The sequence below is a fragment of the Eptatretus burgeri genome, chromosome 10 (assembly GCF_056783735.1).
Source record: "Eptatretus burgeri isolate ZD-2024b chromosome 10, Ebu_testis_v1, whole genome shotgun sequence".
NCBI lineage: Eukaryota > Metazoa > Chordata > Myxini > Myxiniformes > Myxinidae > Eptatretus > Eptatretus burgeri.
In genome coordinates this window covers 5,976,624-5,997,364 of record NC_140970.1, presented here as the reverse complement: position 1 = coordinate 5,997,364, position 20,741 = coordinate 5,976,624, and the positions used below count along the sequence as shown (strand labels likewise).

The following is a 20,741-nucleotide window of genomic DNA, read 5'->3' as shown; positions in this document are numbered from 1 at the left end:
TATTACTCCGCAAGTTTGTACTTGATGTGAAAAATGATATCAAAGCGATAAATGTGGGTTTAATGCTTCAAAAATTATTTTCAATTAGGAAAAATAGACTACTCATCAATTGGTTTTGTGGACTCGGATGATGGCTTTGGAAATGTAACTCCAAACTGTTGGAGAAATTTTGTTCATATCCTCTTGTTTCACAGAGGTACTTGCTTGGTTGCATTAGCATCATCGGTACAAAAAACAAAATGAAAAAAATAAAAATAAACCAATGTCACCCGCAGGGTGACCCGTATCTTGCCAAAAGGTGACCACGTGTGACTTCTTTAAGGTCACACTGAGGTGAACAGAGCTGCTATCCACCAGGAGCGACTCCTTGAGGAATATCTGCCTACGAGAGATTCCGATGAGAATCGTTCTACAGAGTAACCATGAAAAATATGCGTTTGCCTCATAACGTCACCAAATGACATCATAATGTCTCAAGCTTGACATATCTAGAAAGCACTCATCGAGGTGTTCAATTTGAGGTATTACACGATATGGTACCTAAGATTTCAAAATTTGACCTTGGGGTCAAAAACTTTCAACCTCCAGCGCTAACCATGAAGGTCAAGGCCGATCGCCTCCAAAAATTAATCAGCTGAGCACCAGACCATGAACTATATTCCCATGAAGTTTGAAGACGATCCGATCAAAATTACTCAAAAAATAAGGGTTTCGTCGACTCCCGTGATTTGCGACAGTGACCTTGACCTTTGACCTTGAAAATTTTATGCGCTGAAAGGGACCTCTATAGGACTCTGATATGCGAAGTTACAAAAATTTCCGATGATAACTGTGCTCTGCAGAGTGCTCGATATGTGATTACAAACAAAAAAATAAAAAATAAAAATACATACAAGCTGACCAACATATCTTGCAAAAACTTCGTTTTGGCAAGATAAAAATTCACAAAAGCTTGCATCAGGAATTCACGAGGAACCTCAACGCAGGAGGCCATTTGGCCTATCAAGCCTGTGTTATGGTTGCCAACTTATGGTTCTTTGTCCGTGCGCTATTCTTCTTAAATGCCTAGCGTCAAGCAAGGAAGCAGCACAAAACATTCTCGTCTTTTGTAAGATTCAGTTGGGTGGGGTTCGAACTGCTGACTACCAGACGCAGAGCAGTCACTCTAATCATTATGAAAAAGTATATTTGTAATGAGGAGAGGAGTTTATTTGTGCTTACAAGAGGAAGATCATCCACATTACAAGCTCGAGAAGTACTTGATGAGCTGAAGGAATACTGTATTTCAATTATGAAGTGGAAAATGACTGGCTTGGTTCTTCAAGTTTACACAAAATTAATCAGAAAAAAACTTGTTGACTGAACCTGTATTTATTTAAAACATTTTGTAATAAATATTTACACAGAGTACTGAATATAGAGTTTAATTGTGAATACAATGATGCTTGCCTGTATCATAACCAAATATAATATTGCAAGCCAAGGGGAAATTAAATGTATAAAATTACACCGACGGTAGGCATCATGAAATGTATGAGGACAACGCATCGTAGGGTAGTGGAATGCACAAGGGAATGAAGGCATCGGGGGTTATTGGGCAGCATGAGATGGAAGATGCATAGGATGAGGACCAGACAATTGTAAATGGTGCACTTTGGACAGGAAACTTGGGCCATGCCGTTAGACATGCGATGAAAATATCATCTGCATACACTCAAAATGAGCACACAAATGGTAGTCATTAGCAGCCTCATACACGTCAAGCCATCAATATAAAATCCCAGGACATTGTCCCCGAGAAGGTCTACATGAGCTCCTCATGGACTTTCTTATTTTCGTCCATTTATTATCTTGCCAAAACGAAGTTTTTGCAAGATATGTTGGTCAGCTTGTATGTTTTTTTTTTTTTTGTCTGTAATCACGTATAAAAAATTCTGCAGAGCACAGTTATCATTGGAAATTTTTGTAACTTCGCATATCAGAGGCCTACAGAGGTCCTTTTCAGCGCATAAAATTTTGAAGGTCAAGGTCACTTTGTCGCAAATCAGGGGTCGACGAAACCCTTATTTTTTGAGTAATTTTGATGGGATCGTCTTCAAACTTCATGGGAATATAATTCATGGTCTGGCGCTCAGCTGGTTAATTTTTGGTGGCGATTGGCCTTGACCTTCATGGTTAGCACCAAAGGTCAAACATATTTGACCCCAAGGTCAAATTTTCAAGTTTTAGGAACAATATCGTGTAGTACCTCAAATTGAACACCTCGATGAGTGCTTTCTAGATATGTCAAGCTTGAGACATTCTGACCTCATTTGGTGACGTTATGAGGCAAACATATTTTTCATGGTTACTCTGTAGAACGATTGTCATCGGAATCTCTCGTAGGCAGATATTCCTCAAGGAGTCGCTCCTGGTGGATAGCAGCTCTGTTCACCTCAGTGTGACCTTAAAGAAGTCACACGTGGTCACCTTTTGGCAAGATACGGGTCACCCTGCGGGTGACATTGGTTTATTTTTATTTATTTATTGAGACATCCACGCTCGTTATGGAGAAATTTGTGTGTATTGTACGTTTGGGGCTGAACCTGAATAGTGACATCTCCTTTGTGAATCTTAAAATCATGTTTCCTGATACAACCTTTTGTATCGATATTGTTCATGCAAACAAGCAAGTACTTCAGTGTGAAACAAGAGGATATCATGTACGACATGGGGAAAAATGTTCATCAGCACTTCGCATCCCTTTAAAGCATACTTTCACATCTCATAATAACAACACAGGATCATCAACATATGAACCGATGTGGAACAGCAAAGTTTTACCAATAACCTGTCATTATCTAATATGAACCCACAGTACATGGCTGCAATGGTTTAGAATTTGGCAAATGTGGTTTTGCTATGGATGAGGGGGTGAGAGTGGGGGCTTGGAGAAGGGGGGAGTCAAAATGTTTCCCCATCCCCTGAATATAAAGTAAAACAACATATCTTAGTCCTTCTCAACATAGTTTTCAATATAGTTGTGACAGTTGCTTAACAAGCAGTGGGTGAGTTCTCTGATGTTATTGAAATAAAATTAGTGTTATTAATTTAGATTTTATTTCAACTTGACCCTGCCTCATACTCGTGTGATGGAGCAGTCTTCTTTTTCTAAGATTAAATATGATGGGTTAAGGTTACATAGTTTGCAGAATAGTAATACTTTAGAAGTCTAGAAGCTAATACAAGAATGTAGTAAGACTTACTGTTAAGTTTCTGGACTCAGAATAAAAGGAGTCACAATAACAACAGTGAAAAAAACAACTTGTAAGGGGGGGGGAATAAAAGAAAAGAGGAGACAGGATGAAGAAGAGCATTGAGGCAAAAGGCTGCATTCCTTTGGGACTGAAGTTTGGCAGCCACGCTTTGTTTCCAGTGGACATCCACAGCAAAGAGGAGATTGGCAGGTTTTCTTTGTGGGAATCTCTGAAGGTACAATGACTCACTAATCCCTTTGCTGCAACTGCTCAGCTCGACCTGGCTGTGCGCTGCTCCATGGAGGAGATTCAGCTCGTCTTCTTATATCTACCCTTTGAGGTATACTTCTCCGCTGAACTCCCTCAGCCATTCGTTGGGCCTACCAGTTGAGCATTGCTTCTTGAATCACCTCAGCGGCACCATTTTGTGTTATTCACGATCCAATTTTGAGAAGGTGACCCTCGTGTTGACCAGTGCCTACTTTTGGAGTTTGTCGTCCGTGGAATGTCTCCTGTCCTTCAATTAAAACGTCCTTTTCAGCCTGGAGATCTAGTCTTCATAACCAGTGGTACAGCTGCAACGGCTGAATCGGGTTGGCCTCTCTGCTTTAGATTCAGGAATTCACCTTCTGAGGACTAGAACAGCAGCCTGTGTTGGCCTCACTATTTGTGCACAACCACTGGACTTTGAGAACACCAACAGGGCTGTCCGCTGAACTTTCAGCAATTTATGGCCCACTGGGTTTAATGTGCGAACTGCTTGATGAAGCTATTCTTCCACATCAAGAGTCATGAGTTAACGTGTAGCTGCATTGCTGTATGTGAAGCTCATATTTATTTAATTTGGGAATCTTGGACAAGTCAGTTATTGCTGCAGTTAATTTATAGTATTGTGCCTACTGTAGACATATTAGGGATTGTTAAATATTTCTGATAACATTACCCTTCAGTCTCTTATCATTTGTTGATTGCACTCCCAAAACAATATCGGGACACTTTGTACTCATTTCTTTTCTGCCGTGACACCCTCTGGGTTACTGGTGCATAAGCCAGCCGTGCCTCGAGGTCACCAACATTACACTTGCAACAAGGCATTTGGGGAAACAAATACAGGTAACTCACGTGATGTAGAAACTATGTAGGCATTAGAATTAATTGGGTCAGGGCAATAGAGCAAAAAAAAAAACTAAAATAAAATAAGTTCAAACGTCCATACACGTAAACTAAATGAGAGCATCAGCATGGAAGTGAAAGAGTTTGCCATGGATGCTCGCTTTCCATCAACCATTCTTTTTTTCCAACTTCAGTGCCAACTCACCCCCTCACCCCTCACTCTCACTCTCAAAGCAACCATCCCACTCTTCTCCCTCCAAGCCTCCCTCTCACCTCTCTCAAAAATTCCCCCCTCACCTTTCTCCCACCTTTCATCCCCCTCACTCTTCCTTCTCAAAGTTGCCCCCCCTCTCATCCACCAACCTGCCTCCCTCCACTGCCCTCTCACCTCCATCTCTTCACTCCACCTCCTCAAATCCTCAACTGCCTTCTTCCTTGTCTCTTGTCCCCCCTCTTCCACAGCACCACAGAGCCTTTTCTCCTCCTCATTCGGCCCCCTCCCCTCGCTATTCTGCACTACCCCACACTCCTTCAGCAACCCTCCTTACCTGCCCCCTCGTCCCTTGTCCTACCCTCCCCTCCCCCTCCACCTCCTGCACCCAAAGCCTCCTCCCCTTCCTCTTCATTAAAAGTGTGGACCTCAAATATCCGGGGCCTTCGCTCAAACCTTTCAGATCTTTCCATACAGGTTGCCACTGACAAACCAGACATTATCTGCCTAACAGAAACTTTCCTCTCCCAAGACGTGTCTGACTCCCAAGTATCTCTCCCTGGTTACTCCCTCTTACGGTATGACAGACCTGAGTCTCGTCCTGGTGGAGGTGTTGCTCTCTTCATCAAAGACTCTATTCCTCACTCTCCATGCACTGCTCTCACTCCCCCACACCCCCAGGAATACCTCTGGCTTCGGCTTCCCCTCCACTCCCACCTCATGTTTATATGTGTACTGTACCGTCCACCGAACACTGATGACTCCATCTACACCTCACTATCCGAAAACATGGACCATCTTCTATCTTCTCATCCAAACTCTCTCTTCCTCTTATGTGGTGACTTCAATTGTCATCACGCCAGTTGGCTAGGTGTGGGTACCTCTCTCACCTGCCATGGCACCTCAGCAAAAGCTTTCTGCGACTCATTAGGACTGACTCAATCGGTCAACTTCCCGACCCGGATCTCAACCAATGGTACTCCATCTCTTCTGGATCTGATTTTGACAAATTTCCCTGACAATATCTGCTGCTCTTCCTTCGCTCCAATTTGTTCTTCTGACCACGTCCTTGTCAAAGTGGACATCTCTCTGGCTGTTATCAGAGAACCACCTCACCGCCGTCGAGTCTGGCATTTCACTCAAGCCGACTGGCAGGGTCTCCGAGCAGCCATCAAACTTACAGACTGGTCTCCTATCACTACTTTCTCAAACATCAACTCATCCTGGGAATTCTTTCAAAGAAACTTGCTGTCCCTCATGCACAGATTTATCCCCTCTCGTGTTCAGTTGTCTTACCCTTCCTCCCGCCCTTGGTTTACTGAAGCTTGTGGCGAGGCAGTTGTCCTGAAACAACTTGCCTTTGCCTCATGGAAAGCAAACCCAACTGAGGGCAATCTCAGTTCTTTCCACAAAGCTCGGAACAAGTGTGTATCTACCCTCAGGAGAGCCAGAAAACAACATCTTTCTCATCTCAAGTCTGAACTCTCAAACCTCTCTCCCTCCTCAAAATCCTGGTGGCGTTTAATCAAATCTGTTTCTGGTGTATGTTCCCCCTCCATCCCCTCCCTTACCTCAAATGGCCGCACTGCTGATTCCACACGTGATAAAGCTGAATGTCTAAACTCGGTGTTTGCAGCTAAATCTTGTGTCCTAAACCCATCACTATCTCTACCCACTTTACCCAGTCGCACCCAACTGTCCCTGGACTCTGTATCCTTTTCTCCTGACAAGGTGGAGAGCTTGCTTTCAAACCTCGAGTCAGATTCTGCAACCGGTCCAGACGGCATCAGCCCACGTGTCCTCAAAGCCTGCTCTTCTGCTCTTGCTCACCCTCTCTCTGTTCTATTCACCCTCTCATTTGCCCAAGGTCACCTGCCATCTGCTTGGAAATCTGCTAACATCACTGCCCTGCATAAAAAAGGTGCAAAAACAGATCCCTGTAACTACAGACCAATCGGCCTTCTCCCAATCATCAGCAAGGTTATGGAATCCATCATCGCTTCAGACATGAAATCCTTCCTCTTCTCCAATGGCTTGATTTCCAATCATCAATTTGGTTTCAGACCAGGTCACTCTACCCTGGATATGCTGGTTCTGCTCTCCCATCAATGGATGGAGGTCCTCAATGCCAGACAGGAAATCCGAGCCGTATCCCTGGACATATCACGTGCTTTTGACACAGTCTGGCACCCTGCCCTACTCACCAAACTCTCTTCCCATGGTATTCAAGGCCATCTCCACTCATGGCTCGCAGACTTCCTCTCCTGTCGCAGTCAACGTGTGGCCCTAAATGGAGTTCTTTCATCCCCTCTTCCTGTGCAGGCTGGAGTTCCTCAAGGTGGCGTTCTGGGCCCTGTTCTTTTTTTGGTTTTCATCAATGATCTCTCGGACTCTCTGGAAAATCCTCTATTTCTCTTTGCCGACGACTCCACCCTCTGCCGTACCATCTGTCATCCCTCAGACCGGCAAGCAGCAGCTTCTTCACTCACTGCAGATCTGGATAAAATCACAAACTGGTCCAACACGTGGAACATGTCTTTCAATCCAGACAAATCTCACACTCTCACTATGTCTCTTCGAAAGGACCGTTTACAAAACCCCCCCATCCACTTTCTCAACAATCCTCTGGAAGAAGTCTTTTCTTTCAAGCTTCTAGGTCTCACTATCTGCCATGACCTTTCCTGGGAAAGTCACATTTCCAACCTCGCCTCAAAAGCCAGTCGCCGACTGGGAATCCTCCGTCGTGCTAAGTCCTTCCTGGGCCCTCTTGAGCTCCTGACCACTTACAAAGCTTTTGTCCGTAGCCTGATGGAGTACTGCTCTCCCCTCTGGGCTAGTGCTCCTGCCTCCCACCTTTCTTGGCTTCACGCTGTCGAAACCAGGGCATTTAAGATCATCGGCATCTCCCGCAATGAAGCTGAGTCTTTGGGCCTCTCACTCAATCACCGCAGGTTGGTCGGTGGTCTTTCTGTCTTCTACCGACTCCTCTCCAGCCTTGCCCCCCCTGCTCTCTCTGCGATTTGTCCCCACCACATTTCCACAGGGTGCTCAAGGTCCGCCAACAACCCCCTTCTGGTAAAACTACCAAAATCACGAATCACTGCTCATCTTCACTCTTTCATTCCTCTTTTTTCCCGCCTTTGGAATAAACTTCCTCACTCTATTCTTTCCCATTCTTCCCTGCAGGCTTTCAAAACAGCTGTTCACCACCACCTCTTATCTTCCCCCATCCAAATCCTCGATCTTTTCTACCCCCGACAATCCACCAAAGCCCACTTCCTTCATTTCTCCTGCTTTCCTTCCTGAAAGTCCCTGAAATGTCCATCTTCTCTTCGCCATGTTCCCTGTCCCATCCCCATCCCTCTCCCTTCCACAGTTCACCTAATGTGTCTGTTCCCCACTGTTTTGTCCCTTCCACTCCCGCCCCTCTTGTCTCATGCCTCCTTGCTGTGAGTTGTGTGTTAGCTCTCATACGAGCCTCGACCAAGGTATACAAAAAAAAAAAAAAAAAAAAAAAGATGGCTGGCAAAGTACAAGCGGCTACACGTCGAGTAAGTAGATAAATATAAATATATATTTTTGCAAAGTGTGATATTCTCTGAAATAGATTGTATAATTGTTAATTTAAAACACACGAGAGAAAGTTTCCACTTTAAGTCGTGGATACGTTCCAAGAAAGTGCGACTTTAAGCATAACGAAGTCAAGCAGACAAGATACTCCCATGGACGTAGTGTTACAGTGAAGACGGGGAGGTGCATTCCCAGGGCACATTTTCAGTCAACGTAGTACAACTTTAACATCACTTAACTACATATTAGAGACAAATATTAAACAAATCAACAAAGAACACAAATGACATACAAAAATGGACAATTAAACTAACAGTTATAGGAGTACTTAGCAAAATGTAGGGCCGATATTGCGGGATGGGTGAGGTGTGGGTGAGGTGTGGGTGTGGAGGGGTTATACAACAGGGAGAAGTAGGCCTTCATGTCTCGGATGGACTGCTGAAATAATTTGTGGGCTGGAACGGCAAAGGGGAGGGAAGCCGGAGCGATATGGAACTCCCCTCGCCCTGATCAGGCTTTCGGGTGATCGCACGGCGAATATGGAATCGAGAAATCTCCGATCAAGCTATCGAACTGGCCAGTCGGCATATTTGGATCATATAAGTTGTCACTGAGGTGACACAGGGGAAAGGAGTCATCACCGATCAGTGACGGGGAAATACAAATTTTGCACGAAGACGAATATTGTGTTGAGAAAACCAAGGATAATCGTGGCTGCAAATCGAGGTGGAGAAACAGTGTGCTTGTATTACGAAAAGAAAAGAAAAAAGAAAGTAAAAACAGAGGGATGAAATCTCAAAAAAACACAACCCAACAAGGTAGGAATGACACCACATTACGACAACAATCCTCTTCTGGATTAGCATCACGATATCTTTTGACATTTAACTTGTTGTGCGATTGTGATGGAACGACATCATAAGATATTGTGATGCTAAACCAGAAGAGGATTGTTGTGTCGTATTGTGGCATCATAATGTGATGTCATTCTTCATTGTTATTATTCTTCTTTTTAAATGAGTGAAGGTTAAATCCAAGAAAAAAAGTGAATCCTTGCAGAATAGGCTGACCGTAACCACAGAGACAGGCAGGCCACTGTACAATATATTAATTGCACATGAGAGTGAATAAAGCACAGTATATTAATGTTTATTAGGCACATGTGAACTTTGTGCTTCAATTTTAATCCGATCGTACGTCGCATAAAGAAAATGTAATGATAGTATTTTTTCTGTCGAGGGTGACGTCAGCACCAACAAGGCTAATTCACACCCTATTTTGGTGGACGCTAAATGACATAAGGCCAAATAAATAAAGACCAGTTGATCGTCTGGATGTATTTTAAACAGGAAGGAGGAGGCCCTTTATATACATTTTGTGTTTTAATGGCCACCAGCTTTACACCCCTCAGCACCACCCCCACCCCCAAAAGACACAAATCATGTACCAGGCATATCAGTTTTCCACCATCAAACAAGTATGACATGAGTCATAAAGCTGACACGTCACGTACACACTCACTAAGCCTATTAAAAATACAATCCACAGTCCTAAACAAAATGATACGAATAAATGCCAGTGTGTGTGTGTATGTGTGTGTGTGTGTGTGTGTGTGTGTGTGTGTGTGTGTGTGTGTGTGTGTGTGTGTGTGTGTGTGTGTGTGTGTGTGTGTGTGTGTGTGTGTGTGTGTGTGTGTGTGTGTGTGTGTGTGTGTGTGTGTGTTTTTCCTCCACAATGCCAAAACCATAAAACCTAGCAGCCTGAAACTTTGCATGCATACTAACAAAACGCCAAGAAAGTGCACGACTGAAAATTGGGTGTTTGGGTTAATTAAAACACCCTTTTGAAGATAATTAACGGCCTTATTTAATTATATATTTTATCAGGCACATCCTCGGACAGCACTCTCTATGCCCTATGGGGTCTTAAGGTGTATCCGAGGTAACCTCGCTGGGGTCTGAAGCTGCCATGTTGTTTGGCCTGTTCAACCAAGCCTCGACTTGGAACAGGCTGCAACGATTTCTTAACCATTAAGTTTTTTTTCTCTTTTTTTCCACTTTCCTCACTCATATTATCGAACTCGCAGGGTACCTGTCACTGACGGGCTCGTCGACATCTCACCTCAAATGAGTGTGTATTGTTAGAAATGGAAATTCAGTGTGAATATTCAGTGTGCAGATATCGCAGTAGGTGGAGCTGGTCACCTCATTCCATTCCACCAGCGAAGATTTCCAATCCAGGCTTGTTGTACCTCTGAAGTACGACTCGGGAGTGAGGGTGACATTATGAAAGCTTGGCTGGGAAACTAATTTAGGCATGTTTTGGGCCTACCGCCTGATGGAAGATCACCAAAGTTCTTTCCATGCCAACCAACCACCAGCAGGCGCCTATCCCTCTCTACATCGCTTCTTCAGTCCCCAACTTGCCGCTTCTATCTATACTCCCCATAGCTTTGCTTTGCTTTCGGCAATTTCCATTCAGTATTTTTCACAGCATTTCATTCTGGTTTCAAATTCGATGATCCATAGATCAGCGATTTCAGTTTCACTTTTCCACATCCATTTCACTTTGGGATATCAGTTTTGATTCGTCATCACAACTTGTGATGCAACGCGAATGGTGCAGGAAAAAAATCGTCAAAAATGACTTTTAGGGGAATCTTTCTCAATTTTCTAAAGGTGGAGAGGGGTTTGATGTGGCCAAAGGGTTTTAAAAGGTCAAAAAAGGGTCTAAAGTATTTTAAGGGTCTTAAGCGTCATAAAGGAGTCTGAATGTCTCAAGGGGTCCAAGGGCGAAAGAGCAAAAGCGGTCTGAGATGTCCAAATGGTCTGAAATTGCCCACAGGGTATTAGAGGGTCGAAGGGGTGTAAAGGGTCTACAGGTCATACAGGGTGCAATGGAGTGAAGCTGAAGTAAAGAAATTACCTCATGTTAGTAAATAAATTAACTCTGGAGTGCAACATGGCAATAATGGGCCAAATGACCTCATGACTGTTGGAACCACCGATTTAGGTGCATCGTGGTTAAAAATCTGATCGTACAATGTTTAGTCGTGAATTAACTTTGGGAGCTCAAAGCAGTCAGGTCACAAACAAAAAACATTTCGGTTTTATACATAGAGATGGACAACCTATTTTCCTGTTGCAGCCTCTTGTTCCTCTTCTCAGGGAGGTGGCATCATATATTTTATATATTTTTTTTACTTCCATCGACCAGCTTACAGTGAGATATCTCGGCAAAGCCATGGCTAATAGAGAAATGCTCAATCAGGATATCATTCAAGGATACAGGAAAGCTCACCCTGAAATGTCCAAAAACTCCTTTTACAGCTTATTTTATTATGCAACGAAAAAGGTCGTTACATAACGGCTCTGGAAACACCCCCCCAACATCCTACAAGCATAAACCTCAATAACGTTTGGACATACACCCACCGCCACCAGACTCCAAACCCCAACCGTAATGTAATGGAACGTAATTTTTGAATGACCCCTGAGATAAGACATAATTAAGAGGTCGGAGATATCGACAATATTGGAAGAAATGAAATATATTGCACCTGTGATTGAATATTTCTGTGATGGCGACCAGAAACCATTTGGAAAGCAAAAAAAACCCCCATAATGGTTGCCATAGTTACCAGCTCCACCCACTACGATATTTAACCTCCGCCATCGAAGATGGATGGAGGTTACTGTTTTCACCCCTTTCTGTTTGTTATTACTTGGTAAGTTTTTTTTTGTTTGTTTGTCTGTAATCATTGGATTTTTCACCTTTATATCACTCTGTGGAGCACAATTCTCATTGGAAACTCTTGTGGGTACACATATCGTAGTATTATTACAATACCCTTCAGCACACATAAAGGTCAAAGTCAAAGGTCAAGGTCACTTTGAGGTAAATCATGGAGGTCGCCGAAACCCTTATTTTTTGAGTAATTTTAATCGAATCATCTCCAAACTTTATGGGAATGTAGCATATGGTCTGGCGCTCAGCCGATTTGTTTTTGGTGGCGATTGGCCTTGACCTTCAAGGTTAGCGCCTGAGATCAAACATATTTGACGCCAAGGTCAAATTTTCAAGTTTTAGGAACCATATCGTGTCGTACCTCAAATTGAACACCTCGATGAGTGCTTTCTAGATATGTCAAGCTTGAGACATTATGACGTCATTTGGTGACGTTTTGAGGCAAACGCATATTTTTCATGGTTACTCTGTAGAACGATTCTCATCGGAATCTCTCGTAGGCAGATATTCCTCAAGGAGTCGCTCCTGGTGGATTGCAGCTCTGTTCACCTCAGTGTGACCTTAAAAAACTCACACGTGGTCACCTTTTGGCAAGATACGGGTATTATTTGTTTGTTTGTTTGTTTGTTTGTGAACAGTATTACGGAAAAATTCCGACGGATTTTGACGAAACTTGGTGGGGGGATTAGGTATGGTCCAAGGATCATGCCATTAGATTTTGGACTTGGTCCAAAATCCAATATGGCCGCTATGGTGGCCAATTTGAAAAAATATTTGAATTTTTTTTTTTTTCGCATTTCTACATGTTTTAAGTGATTTCCAACCCCCCCCCCCAAAAAAAAAATTTAGAGAAAAAGTTTTTGCAACTTTTTTTTTCAACAAAATTTCGATATCTTTTTTTTGCATTTCTACATGTTTTAAGTGATTTCCAACCCCCTCCCCCCCCCCAAAAAAAATTGTAAGAGAAAAAAAAAAATTGCAAATTTTTTTCAACAAAATTTCGATTTTTTTTTTTGCATTTCTACATGTTATAAGTGATTTCAGGTCAGGTATGGGAGCATGTGCCAGAACAGCGCGTCGCTGCGTCCAATTTCCGCCGGTACTCCAGGGGCCTCCGTCTGGCCATCCCCCAGGCAGATGCCAGGCCCATCCCCATCTCCTTGAGATGATGGTCAACCTGCTGCAACCATGAGGCACGTGGTTGGCCCACTGGCCTCCTCCACTCATGAGACTCCCTCGCTGAGAGAATCTGGTGAGCAGGATCAGCGTCAGGAAAACGAGCCACATGTCCATACAGCCGCAACTGACGCTCACGGACTATGCAGGTAACAAATCTCATCCGAGTCTCTCTCAGCAACCGCTCGTTGGACACAAAATCCGACCAGCGATAGCCAAGGATTCTCCGAAGACACCTGGTACCAAAGGAATTAAGTCTCCATCTCAGATCCTTGGTCAGAGTCCAAGTCTCGCACCCATAGAGCAAGACTGGAAGTACCAAGGACCTGAAGACTCGGACTTTCGTCCTCCTGCACAGGTACCAGCAGCGCCACACCCCATGATCCAGTGAATCCATGACTCCCCAGGCCTGACCCAGACGTCTATTGACCTCTGACTCGCAGCCAGCAGAGACAGGAATATCAATGCCAAGGTAAGTGAATCTCTCCACGACCTCAACATCCTCACCACAAACAGACACAGACAGGACAGCAGCATCCAAGATGTCACCGAAAGCCTGGATCTTAGTTTTGACCCAAGAAACCCGTAATCCCAGCGGCTCCGACTCCTCATTCAGCACCTCGAGGGCCCCCAAAAGGATGTCTAAAGTCTCCGCAAAGATGACTGCATCATCTGCAAAATCAAGGTCCGAGATCTTGACATTCCCAAACGATGCACCGCAACTTTATCTCTCCGACATCCTCCCTAAAATCCAGTCCATACAAGTACTGAAAAGTGTGGGGGCAAGTACACATCCCTGACGAACTCCAGTAACAACTGGAAATAAGTCAGAGATGGTACCACCACACTTCACAGCACTCTCAGTACCAGAGTAGAGTTCAGACATCAGATCGATCAGTTTTGGTGGCACCCCACGATGACCAAGAATCCTCCAGAGGACATCCCGATTCACTGAATCGAACGCTTTACAGAGATCAACATAGGCTGCAAGCAGCCCCGGCCGAAACTCTCGTCTGCGTTTGGTGAGGACACGAAGGGCAAGGATACGGTCAATCGTTGACCTCTTTGGTGTAAAGCCTGACTGCTCTGGACGCTGGTGCTCAAGCAGATGGTGGAGAACCCTATCAAGAATTATCCGAGCAAAGACCTTGCCCGGCATTGAGAGCAGCGTCACCCCTCGGTAGTTGTTGCAGTCTTGGCGATCACCCTTCCCTTTCCAGAGTGGGACAACAAGGCCCCTCTTCCAGTCAGTTGGGATGATGCCTGTGTTCCAGACAGAGCACAAAACTGCATGCAACGACACGAGTGCAGCATTTCCACCAGCCTTGAGAAGTTTGGCATGGATGCCACAGATCCCTGGAGCTTTGCCCCGTTTCAACTGGTTCACCGCAGCCCGTGTTTCCACAAGCGAAGATTGACCACAGTTGATTTGAGGGTCAGCAACAGGGATTGTAACACCCTTGACGTCCAACTTGACAGCTGGGGGATCAGCCTGGTACAACCGCTCAAAGTAACCGGCCCAGCGGGCCTTCACTTCAGACTGCTCTGTAAAGAGCCTACCACTCTCTGCTCGAACTGCAGTGCTCCGAGGGATGGGCTTGGATGAACGTAATGCGCGAATTCCCCTGTAAGCGGGACGAGAATCACCTGTCCACAGGTGATGCTCTACCCTCACAGATTCCTCGCACATAGGCCTCCTTGTCCACCCTCAGTGCACGTACAGCTTTACGCCTCAGCTCCCTGAACAGCTCAGCTCTGCCATTCAGCCTGGCCCTGCGACTCTGGTCAATGGTATCCAGTGTCCCTTGAGACAAAATTCTTCTTTGCCCTGCAGTGAGCTCCAAGACATCCACCGGCAACATCAAGGATGGTGGTCTTGAAGGCACTCCACAACTCTTCAGGACCCCCCAAAGCACCCAGACCCCTCAAGTGTCCACTCAGCCTGTTCGCAAACTCCTCAGCTAGTCTCTCATCCTTGAGCTTGGCAACATCCAGCCTTGGCTGGGATGGTACCATTCTCCAGGATTTAAGGTGCAGCTTTAGAGTTGCTACAACAAGCCTGTGATCAGTATTGAGGAACTGAGCACTCCGGTAGACCCTGCAGTTCTGGATCATCCTCCAACGACCGTCAATGAGGACATGGTCAATCTCCTTTGCCACACCGCCAGCGTTGGAATACCAAGTCCAGCGATGAGCTTGTGGGCGCTGAAACCATGAACCAGCCACCCTAAGTCCATGACTTCTTGCAAAGTCAAGGAACTTAGTGCTATTCTGGTTCATAGTTCCTGACCCATGGGGACCAACACACACCTCATAACCATCCCTATCAGTTCCAGTCGATGCAGTGAAATCCCCCAAGACTAGAAGTGTATCTCGTCTGGGGCACTGATCAACCACAGACTCGAGTGTGGCGTAGAATGCATCCTTCACGGTGAGATCACTCGCCTCAGTCGGACATAAACAGAGACCAGGGAAATGACACCTAAGGAGTGACGAATCCTTAATCTCATAATACTGTTACGTTTGAGGGGGGGGGTATGCATTCAAAGGGTAATTAGGATGTTTAATTCGGTATGCCATGCTGTTCGAGTTTACCAGGATCTCGATGTAATAAGTAGTAATTCAGTGGTGACAAGTTGTCTAGTAAATGTTCATTTCTTCAAGGGGGAAATGATAAATGTCACGTAATTAGATAGGGACACGGGATAGGGTAAGTGTGTCTGCGTAAACCCCTTTTGGTATTCTCTGAAGACTGGCCGTGACGTCACAGAACAGAGCAGCGGATGGCTCCGCCCCGTGATCACGATTGGCAGAAGGCGACGGCAGTGGGCCAATAAACGGCTCGATTGGAGGTGACGAGGGCAGAAGGATAAAAAGGTTCTGTTCGGGGTCGAAAAGGAAGAAGAAGAAGATTACAACCAGAACGCCCGTGTTTTTTTGGTGTGGAACCTGTGGTGGCAGAGAGCGTCCTGGTTGCTGTGCTGAGTTGATCGTGCACTTGATCGTGCCTGGGAGCCTTGCCGAGCCTCGTGCCTCGCTTTGGTTGGCTCTCGGGTTCTGCTGACTCGGAATACGGGGTCGGGCGGCGGGTGGACCTGCTTCCCTCTCCTGCTTGCGGCTTGGCACGGGAGCTGGTTCCCTGGCGGCTGTGGGCGGACTTGGGCCAGGACCAGGAGGTCGACAGCACCGCGGTTTCTCCTGCCCCCCCCTGGCGAGAGCAAGGCCGGCTCGTCCGGCGCCGATCCAGGGACAGTTGCGTCCACACCACGGTCCAGCCTGACCACCAGAGATAGCTACGTTTTGTGTGTGTGTGTGTGTGTGTGTGTGTGTGTGTGTGTGTGTGTGTGTGTGTGTGTGTGTGTGTGTGTGTGTGTGTGTGTGTGTGTGTGTGTGTGTCTGCTTGGCGCCTTAGAAGGATTGAGAACTGTATATTCATTGGAATTGTCTGTGTTTTTCCCCACGCCGGATCCCACACCATCCCGTCGAATCGCCCCGGATCCCTCTTCTTGCCGAGTCTTGTTATTTCTGGTCAGTGGTAAAAAAGGAATAAACATCATCAACTCAGTGAAAAGTGACTCGTGCCACCTTCCTCGTCCCGTTTGCAGCAGAGCGATTAGAACCGCCATGTTTGGGTTATGAACAAATAAATCGCCTCCATCGTTTCGGCTCATTCTACGTTAGCGGGACTGTTCAAGTCCCGTGGACGTCACAATACGCTCGTTGACCGGTGTTACCTCAATTATCATTGAGGTCAGTTTATTGGACACAGCTACAGCAACTCCTTGGGTATGGTAACCATCAGAGCGACCAGACCAATAGTAGGTGTAACCACCCACCATTATCTCGCCGCAATCCGGTCTCCGAACCTCAGAGAGAGCTGCAATACCGATGTCAAAACGCTTGAGCTCAGATGATAACAGAGACAGGTGATCATCCTCTCTTAGGGATAGGACATTCCAGGCACCCACCCGAAGGGACCGCCTCAGGTTAACCCAAGGAGACCGCCGTCTGGTGGACGACACCTCAGCACCACTCCAACACACTCTCCCGCAATCTGACCCAGGGATGTTACCCCGTGGTTTCCCTCCTATCATCAAAGATTGGGGGTCCCGAAGGCTTTGCCCCAATCCCGTCATCCGGTGAGCTGCCCTGCGAAGGGAAGCTGCACAGGAGGTACTCCCACGGAGTGGGTTTTCAGATTTTTTTGCGTTTTTGCATTTTGCGGAATGAAGGGTTTTACGGTGGCCGGAGTGCAAATCCTGCCACCAACCTCCTAATAAGAAGTAACCCAACTGCAGGAGGACGTCTGCAGACACAGTTGAGCACTAGATATGGATGGCCGTTGGCTCACAAGGAGCTCCTCCGCCCTTTGACAGATTTTGTTTTTAATCCTGCTGGGTGTCCATATCCAAACACCCCCCTCACCAGAAAACCTGGTGGGGGAGACGGTTTAGTCACCGACAACCCGACCATGGAACAGGTTAGTACAGGTTTACATGGTACCTGTAGCAGGTCACAGATCGAACCTGACCTGACATCAATCTGATGAATCTGAAATAAGTGATTTCCAACAAAAAAAACATGCCAAAATTATAATTGCGGCTGATTTTGGAACTTCAGGTGGATATACCCACGTAAAATCAATTTCTGTCTCAAGGAATCTAGTTATGACGAATGAATTGAGTATGTAAAAGTTAAAAGTAAAAGGGAAAGTTGCAAACTATAACTCTGAGCACTGTTGACGTCAAATTGAATGAATAAGATATCAGGTTCACTTGAGTGACCTTGCAGTATTGGCGGCGGAGGTTTTGCACTCTACCGAGTGCTCCCCCTCTAGTTCATCACTGTATTATTGGGAGAAATGGGAATTCAATGTAAAAACTCACACTCCAAAAAAAATTTCTCATTTGAGGTGAGATGTCTATGATTAAATTAATCAAACATCTACGATCAATTTACCATTAAAATAAAATCAAATAAAATCGCGATGTTAACTTGGTTCTTTTGAACAGTATGATGCACATATATTTTTAAACGATATGACGCATGTATAAAATTCGCATTTGGACAAGATTTCCCAGTGGGGCAAAAGTAATCAAGTTAAGTTTAATGCTTCAAAAACTCAATTTCTTCCCATCTCTCTCTCTCTAAAACTCTTCTCAACTCTCCAATCTCCTTTGAAAGCTCTACAATTACACCATGTGATAAAATACACCGACTAAGTATTACTCAAAACATCAAATTTATCCTGGAATCCACACATTACGCAAATAGCTAAGTCCGTCTCGAAGAAATTAGGAGTCCTGTTCAGATGTCGAAGACTCTTCTCTGAACAGTTGCTCCAACTATATAATGGATGGATTCGTCCTTGGATAGAGTACTGCTCTCACATCTGGGGAGGTTCCAGCTCCACATACTTACTGGACAGGATTGAATCCAAAGTTATTCGACTTGTCAACTCTACCAATGTAACCTCAAAACTCGACCCGTTCGAATTACGCTGCAAAGTAGGCTCTCTTTCTCTTTTCTACAGATACTACTTTGGTTTCTGCTCGCTAGAACTTGTTACTTGTGTACCTCCACCATTAGCGAGACCAAGGAATACTCGACAAGCCACTACATCACATGATTATTGTGTGGACATTGGCAATTCGAGAGTGGGCCATTACGATGTTTGTTTTTTCCCCTCCACTGCCAAACTCTAGAACTCTTTACCTTCTCATATCTTCCCAAACACTTATGACCTTCCCCTTTTCAAAAAGCAGATTTTTTAACTTCCTCAAAAACTTTTAGACGAATCGCTCTTTCCTTACTTTTCTATCAATGCAGTTGCTTTATTTAAGGCTTGGCCTCGATGAGGACTATTTAGTCCGTGACTGAAGCCTTCAACATTAAAAACAAAAACAAAAAAAAACATTTGGAGGTGTATATTTGGTGACGTTGGCCAAGATGGCAACCTTTTCTCTACAAGCGCTTTTCACCCTTGGTAATTTTACTGCTCATCAAGATGTAACTGTATTTAAATCGATGTGTGGTTTTTCAATGGTTCGTGCATTTGAGATGTCACGTGACTCCTCCTTCGCCGATCATGGCAAGGTCTTAATTGATAATAATTATTGTTCACATTGAAGCTGATGTTTCAGGTGTTAACTCTCCTCATCTGAGCAAAAGGTGTATTTTAAAAAACTACTGACATTGGTTATCTGTCATGCTTGGTGTTGGCCTAATGGTCTTAATGGTTAGGGTGGTGGGCTTGGGATCCTAAGTTCAAACCCCCATCGGCTGCTGAATTAATACCAGGTGGGGTTGACGCTGCGTGTCATCCTTCCGAGGTCGGCAAAATAGTGCCAGCTTGCTGATATCCTGTGTCAGAGTGGCGACCCATCCAGAATTGTGCGCAATAGCCAAGGAGACTGATTAGGCAGCACCAAAGCTCTGCACAGTGTATGGGCCCAATGAATGGATGGATGGATTGTTCACATTTGAAACTACATTTGACGATCGGAGGTTACCACCTCACCAAATATATCAGTATCCGGCTTGAAATCTGAAAGAAAACGGGCTTTTTATGAAGCATTGTAGATATGGATCTACCCTTGCTGATATGGCAGCAGGTGGAAGCTTGTGTGTTTATAATTTATGAATTGTGAGAAAAAGACTGTTTAAAAACCCCCATTTAGGTGCACCGTGGTAAATAATGTGATTCTATAAAGTTTAGTGGTGATTAACCTCACAAGCTCAGAGGAGTAGGGTCAAAAGCAAACAAACATTTCACTTTTGTATATCGTCGTGGCCATGGTGGTTAAGTTAATGTATATATTATACTATAACATATTATACGATAATATAATATAATATAATATAATATACATGCTTGGTACATGCTTGGGAGCCTCATTGGTATGCATTGCTATCTGCGCTATCGCTGCCGATTCACCAATAAGCGATGAAACTGGTCCGGTAGATGAGGGGGTTTGGAGCATTGGGATTCTCATATGTGTACTCTGTGTGAACATCTTTATTGTTGTTGAGGAACTGTGGGAAGGGTTCGAAACAGCATAACGCTTACCTTGTGAAGGTATTATTGGGTTGCTTTATGCAGCTTCTTCGGCTTTGGCTGGTGGAAGGGGTCAATTGTTTATATAATCCTAGTCACCTGGGTTTAGTTGATTAGGTGAGAGCTGATTGGCTATTCCCTCCATTCACAGGTGAGAGATGTGGGTTGGTCTTTTTTATTTATATATATATATATATATATATATATATATATATATATATATATATATATATATATATATATAAAAACCTGTTTATTGTAATGTGTTTATTTATGGCTGCCATCAATCTTCCGCAATATTTGATGTCCAGGAAACGAACCCCCCCTTCTTCCCATTGGCCCTTGGATTCATTTCAACTGTCATGGAATTTTCCAGGAACCTCACCCCCACGATATTGGAGGGTTTCCTGTACTGCAAAACTGGATGTTCTTGGAAGTATTATGAGACAATTTGTGTACTTGTGTTCAAATACTGTATGTAATTAAATTTAAATAAAATGAAGATTGTATTTTCCGCAATGTCCATTACAAAATCCGAAATTCAACATATTACATTAGCTATTCATGCCTATTGCACATGTCCATTATGACGTCCTTAAAACAGTAAGTTTCCTGTTTGGAATGATTTTCA

At 44.6% G+C, this 20,741-nt stretch overlaps 1 protein-coding gene across 6 annotated transcripts in view; it reads right to left on the bottom strand.

The window, feature by feature from the left end:
* The window catches only part of LOC147017880 (AP-1 complex subunit sigma-2), a 57,189-nt gene that overhangs the window by 17,553 nt on the left and 18,895 nt on the right, over nucleotides 1–20,741 (bottom strand). The window contains exon 5 of one of the 6 annotated variants that reach the window (XM_085896972.1): nucleotides 8,535–8,585. The exons of the other annotated variants lie outside the window; for them this stretch is intronic. Within the exon in view, the coding sequence (XP_085753098.1) occupies nucleotides 8,550–8,585 (36 nt within the window). The 3' untranslated portion in view covers nucleotides 8,535–8,549. Of the gene's footprint in view, nucleotides 1–8,534; nucleotides 8,586–20,741 lie in introns of those variants that run through there. 6 annotated transcript variants of the gene reach the window in all.